General features: G+C 42.1%; 1 protein-coding gene across 1 annotated transcript in view; it reads left to right on the plus strand.

The window, feature by feature from the left end:
* Positions 1-6,624, plus strand: part of iqsec1b (IQ motif and Sec7 domain ArfGEF 1b) — a gene marked incomplete in the record, with an annotated part of 59,963 nt that overhangs the window by 38,761 nt on the left and 14,578 nt on the right. Inside the window, 2 exon segments of the mRNA XM_035662720.1 lie at positions 1,576-1,855; positions 4,836-6,097. Of these exon segments, the coding sequence (XP_035518613.1) occupies positions 1,576-1,855; positions 4,836-6,097 (1,542 nt within the window).

Raw genomic sequence — 6,624 nt, forward strand, 5'->3', positions numbered from 1 at the left:
AGACCAAACTCCTTATAACATTATTTACAGAGACCCAACAGTACCACCATGAGCAAGCACTTGGTGACGGGGGCAAGGAAAAACTGCCTTTTAATAGGACAGACCCTTTGGCTCTAGGTGGGTCGTCGTCTGTCTCGACCAGTTGGGGTAAGAGAGAGACAGTAGCAACAACTACACTAATAGTAGTGACTGATAATGATGGACACAAAGACGATGACGACGACAACAACAACGATGGGGGACGAGCAGCGACCACAGCAACAACAGCAACCGTAGCAACAATAATAACAACAATAATAACAACAATAATAACGATAATAACAATAATAATTCAGTAATATTAGCAAATAAATTAGCATCTGTGGAGTTGCATCTTATAGGCAGTGTTGGAAAGCTTACTTTTGAAATGTAATAGTGCTGCTTTACCATAAGATGAAGTTCATGTATTGTATCCAACCACAGAGAAACAAACAGACAGAGACACAGATTACTACTTACCCTGTTAGAAAAGGATACAAACAGTGTTTCTCCGCTTCCAAGTTGAACTTTTCGTTGGCCGTAATTTATTTATGTAAGGCTGTTACATGTAACTAGTTACTCCCTACCTCTGCCCTCAGATCTTTTGGGTGTCACGTGTTATTGGTAGAAGTAATCTGAGCAGTTTATTATATGATTCACAGCAATCACTAGAATGTTATCACTGTGGCTGTGTGCTCAAAATGTGCGTCTTGAGTGGACAATGTGTATTCACTTTGGTTTAGGACTTATTAAGATGCCTTCCTTGTTCTCGCGTCAGCAGTCCCTGTTTGCTGAGCTGGCTCTTAAGGCATTGAATTGAAATGTATAAAATGCATTATAGTCTTCTTATATGGGCCTCTGTACAAAGAAAAAGGCTTATTCAGAATCAAGGTTTTTTGTTCATTAAGTTTATAAACTCAGATTAGCTGGCTGTTTTGGTCTCCCAGTAAAAACAACTTTGAGCCATTTGAAGGTAGTAGTCATTGAGTTGTGTCTATGTTCCACAGCGCAGTGCATTTAGTCCTCTCAGGTAATCGCAACAGTGTAAGAGGTGTGGAGGAAGTGAACAGATCTGCAGTTGACATTTAGCGGCCGTTGCTCAGCACCGCCTGGGTTTATCCAATCAGCTGTCCAGGTTGGTGCTGCTGTGAGCTGACAAAGATTCCTATTGATCTTAATAATAAAGGCACCAATTCACACGCTTTAATCACTCTTGACATTGTGTCACTCTGTTTTCACTCAAAGACTGAGCTGCTGAATGTCGTGTTCATAATGTATTCATAGGCACTTTATTTCCTCTAATAAAGGTATTGTAGTGCAGTGTTTAGTTGCTTTGGCTAACTTGAGGTATTTTCTGCATTGTGAATGGAATGTGTAAAGAGAAGGAAGCACTCAGACTGCTGCTATAAATTCTCTCACTCGTATTTATACCCTGCCAGCAGTATCAAAGTTCACTTTTCCCATCTGTCACGTGCTTCTTACTAAAACACAAAGCAGTGCATGCCTTCAGGAAAATGACTCAGCAGACTAACCCAGTGTGCTCTGTGTGTTTTGCAGTGTGGAAGGTGATGCTCCAGGCAGCGAGGTGGGCGCCTCTGTGGACCCCAGCAGCGGCTACGGTTGCATCCCAGTGACCCGCGGTGGTGGGCTAGGGCCCGACCACTTGGACAGTCAGCTATACGGACACATCTTCCTGCCCGGCCACCCGCGGCCCCGCCGACCCAAGCTCCAGCACTCCCAGTCTATCCTCCGCAAGCAGGCAGAGGAGGAGGCTATCAAGCGCTCCCGCTCGCTGTCAGAGAGCTATGAGCTCTCATCAGACCTACAGGACAAGCAGGTGAGGGGGGGCACACAAAGACTGGGACACTTTCATCTGTAAACACCTAATATAGGCCTGGGTGATAAAAACAATATTAATAAAAACAACAGATACTGTATATATCATGATATAGAAAGTGTATGCAAAATAATATGAATGGCCCTATGCATTATATCAGACAGAATGCAAAAACTATAACTTCAATGATATTTTTAGTTTGGAATTCATTTTTATTTGCTTGAAATCTTTAAAGCTGCAATAATCAATATTTTCATATTAACAATTGGACAGATATTTCTATGTATAACATGAAATGTGTGGCTTTTACTGACAAACCCTCAGAGAATGATCACCCAACTCTGCCGTTACTCTCAACATTACAGAGCATTTTAGTATATTTTAGCTTACTGTTTTCCGGCCTGTTTCCTGTATACTGTTTTGGTTCAGTTTCAGCACTCTCAACAACCCCCAGCAGCTGCTTTTTATATGTTACTATGGTTTCTTAACTAGTTCTGTCCAGCGGCACATGTTCAAAACAGCATACAATGAATGAAATGAATTTGTTCCTACTATAATACTTGACCTGCATAGACCGATCCAGTCAGTCCATTGTTATATAAATTCGAGAGGAGCTACCCACACCAAGATATCACAGTACAAATAGACGATGTTTAATCTACATCTTACCAACAGTGCTCCTGTGAAATGGAGCAAAACATCTATTTCACTGCTGTAAATCCACTCAAAAGATTTAAACTTAATGTAACTCACAGTCATGTCACAGTCATGCTGACATCCCTGTCTCAATAAGCATAATACACCAATGCTTGTTGTGGTGACACATTTGACAAAAATGGCAAAGACATTTCCTTTATATTTTTATTTTATTTAAATATATATGTATATATTATTTATTTTTCTAGTTATGTAAGTACATAATATTGTTTCAATTAGTTTTCTAGTAAGTCTAGTTTTTATTTTTATTTCAGTAAACTACAATGTGTTTTCACACCCAGTTTTAGTTTTTAGTTTTGTTTTTAGTTTACTATAATATGTTTGCTGACCTACAGTTAGACCACAACAACCTTTTTTTTAAACATATCTTGCTTTTTCATGCCCAGTTGTACATTTGATAGGAGCTGCAAAGTAGAGGTCCTCACAGGTCCAATATATAGGACCGGATCCAAAAAGAACCCATGGACATTTGGACTGGACCAAAATAGACCTGGGAATAATGAACTCGATCCAAAACTCAAACAGACCCAAATAATTACAGATGGTCCACCAATTAATGAGAGGCTGATTGTGATTGTAGTATTACACATACTGACACACAGACCTGCACGATAAAAATTGGGGTGTGTAAGAAAATATTGCATATTTGTGATATTGTATCGATTTTCAAGAAAGTTATTATATTACCTGCTGTAGTTTTTTCAAACATGTCAAATAAAAGTCATATAATAGTAGCCTGGTTTGGCTTTGTGGCCATATCAGCTGTGTCTGTGAGGGAAAGACACTGGACCTGTTGTTAAGCGGAGAAGGCTGTAGCCCCAGAGTAAGACTCACTGTCATGGTCTATGTTCCTTGTGGCAAGTCGTCTGGGCTCCATGGCCCTGACGTGGTTCAGGGAAACATGATTAGTGTCATTCTACTCCAGGAGTCCGTAGCAGGAAAACTGTGTCAGTGTGTAAAAGGCACAGGGCAGAGAGTGGAGGTAATATAAAACAGCCCTGGACACCATCCTAATTATAGGTATATCACCTTAGTGTAATGATCTATTCTCAGTCATTTAAGTTTAGTGTACACTATGAAATATACACCTGACTGATTCCTTTCACATATAGTACTGTCCATCTCTCTTTTAATAAAAAATAATTAAATATTGCAGCACCCATTTTAATCAATTTATATTTATTTATTTTATAGTAAGTCTTTACTACATCTTAATTTGTGGTCTCTTAATGGTCATTTTTTAAGCTATCCAGTAGCACTGCAGTCCCCAACCATAATCATATTTTCTCTCTAAATCTTGTTTGTGGTAGCTCTTCCAACAGCAATTCCTCATCATTATTTGGGTCATTACCATTTATCAGTCAAACAGGGTTTCCATCATTATTCAACATTATCCATCTTCCCTGGGGGTCTATTTGAGTCTAATAAACCCCCAATTCCAGTCATTTTTAAATGTCACCACCACTCTTATTGGGTTTTATTTTCTTTATTTATTTTTTGCCATTGCAAAAGCAGATAAGAAAGCAGCATCATTCTTCATTCTGTGTAATCCATGTTTCCAAGGTAATAGTCTTAGTTTTGTAGCCAGATGAAAACAGTATAGTTTGTCCACAGTAATTTTCTAGAGAGATAAGTGATACACCAAACAAAATGTATCAACTATGATTGCTTGGAATAGAATGAGAATACAGATGAGAAGACTTTCTGCCATTGAAAACCTGTTGCCTTTTGAATCCATTGTAACAGACATAAAACTGGCCACAGCTGCCTTGGAAGTAAACTATAAACAGTCAGTTTGACAAAATAATCTTAAACCAAGGTCAATTAACTATCCTTCATTTGGCAACTAACTGAGCCATCTCTGTGACAACTTAGCAAACTCCATTTGCTGATGAGGACTGTGAGATGTTGTTGAAAAAAATTGTTGAAAATCTAGTAAGTGGACCTTAAGTTTTGAAACTATTTCCGAGGTCAGGAATGAAGTTTCTCACTCAAATATTTTGTGTGTGAGTATTTGATACAAAAATATTCTTCTCCTGGGTGAAGTATCAGTTTAACTTTTGCCCTATAATCCAAAGTACAGAATACTGTATGCATTCATTATGCCTTTTTTCACCTAGGATCACTATCACCAGTTGCGCCATTACAGAGAACATTTCCGAGGTTGGATTGCCAGAAGACTGCAGCTAATGAACTATTTAGACAGTTCCTAGTTGTTTCTCAGATCCATTTATGACACCAGCTTTCTTTCTCTTCCTTGCAGGTGGAGATGCTAGAGCGTAAATATGGTGGGCGTTTCATAACCCGGCATGCAGCCCGCACCATCCAGACAGCCTTCCGCCAGTACCAGATGAACAAGAACTTTGAGCGTCTTAGAAGTTCTATGTCTGAGAACCGTATGTCCAGACGGATCGTCCTATCCAATATGAGAATGCAGTTTTCCTTCGAAGGACCTGAAAAAGTCCACAGCTCCTACTTCGAGGGAAAGCAGGTCTCTCTAACAGATGACGGCACCAAAATCGGAGCACTGGTGCAGTCAGAGCATGGTGGGGAAATGGGCATGCAGGCCAAGACCCCCACTACACAGAGCGATTTCACAGACGCTATCACAGAACTAGAAGATGCCTTCTCTAGGCAGGTCAAATCTCTAGCTGAGTCCATAGATGATGCTCTAAACTGTCGTAGTCTGCATGGTGACGAAAACCAGTCGGAGCCAGGGAGAGGCCACCAGGATATGGACAGAGAAGTCAGCTGCCAGGTGAAACCCTCCCATGGTCCTTCAGAACACCGCAAACTGGACGAGATGACGGCGTCTTACAGCGATGTCACCCTTTACATCGACGAAGAGGAACTGTCACCCCCACTGCCCTTGTCTCAATCTGTAGACCGGCCCTCCAGCACGGAATCAGACCTGCGTCAGCGTTCCCTCAACTCTTCCCAGGACTACTGGTCACTGGCTCATAAGGATGAGAAAGGGGACACAGACACCAGCTGCCGCAGTACACCATCTCTGGAGTGCCAAGAGCAGCGCTTGCGGGTAGACCACCTACCCTTACTGACCATTGAGCCCCCGAGCGACAGCTCGGTGGACCTGAGTGATCGTTCTGACCGCAGCTCTTTGAAGAGACAGAACGCTTACGATCGGAGCCTCAGCAACCAGCAGAGTAGCCCCAAACACATCAGCCACAGCCTGCCACCCCGAGGGCCTTCTAGAGAGGAGGATGCCACCCGCCATCGGCCACGACAACTGGAGGCCCATCTGGCCATTAACGGCACTGCAAACCGGCAGAGCAAGTCAGAGTCTGATTTCTCTGACGGCGACAATGACAGCATCAACAGCACATCCAACTCCAATGACACCATCAACTGCAGCTCAGAGTCCTCGTCCAGGGACAGCCTGAGGGAGCAAACGCTCAGCAAGCAGACGTACCACAAAGAGACTCGCAACAGCTGGGACTCACCTGCATTCAGCAATGACATAATCCGCAAGAGGCACTACCGCATTGGCCTAAACCTCTTTAACAAGTATGTACACTCCATTACATGAGATCCACACAGAACCAGACACAATCTGATACAAATTGCATGCCCAATGAGGGACAGAAGAGGTCATGTCAATTATATCCAGTCCATTATTTATGATGTAGAGAATGTTTTTGTTGAAGAACCCAACATGAAACTCCTGATAAATATGCAGTGATGTTGCTTGAAACAAGAATATCTGTTCTACTTCAGGTGCAAACAAGTCTGGGAAGCATTCTGCTCCACTTCAGGCAGAGCGAGTCATCTGAGTCTGTGTGATTCCATTTAATCATAGATGATTGTGGATTTGGTTTCTTTCAGACCCGGCCATTAAGTTTCTTTTAATCATTTCTGATCAACACCGCAGAGAAACATAGCTCCCTCCTCCCCACTCTCGAGCTCTCATCCCATTCCACCACCTCCCTCCCTGCCTCCCTAAATCCTGTCCCTCATCTGACACACATTTGGCCAGGGGCAGAAGTGCAGTGGGATAATCGCAGATTTGGACTGTGTCCCTTACTCCTTCCTTT

This window comes from Morone saxatilis, unplaced genomic scaffold (assembly GCF_004916995.1).
Source record: "Morone saxatilis isolate NCDOM2014 unplaced genomic scaffold, NCSU_SB_2.0 Contig18, whole genome shotgun sequence".
NCBI lineage: Eukaryota > Metazoa > Chordata > Actinopteri > Moronidae > Morone > Morone saxatilis.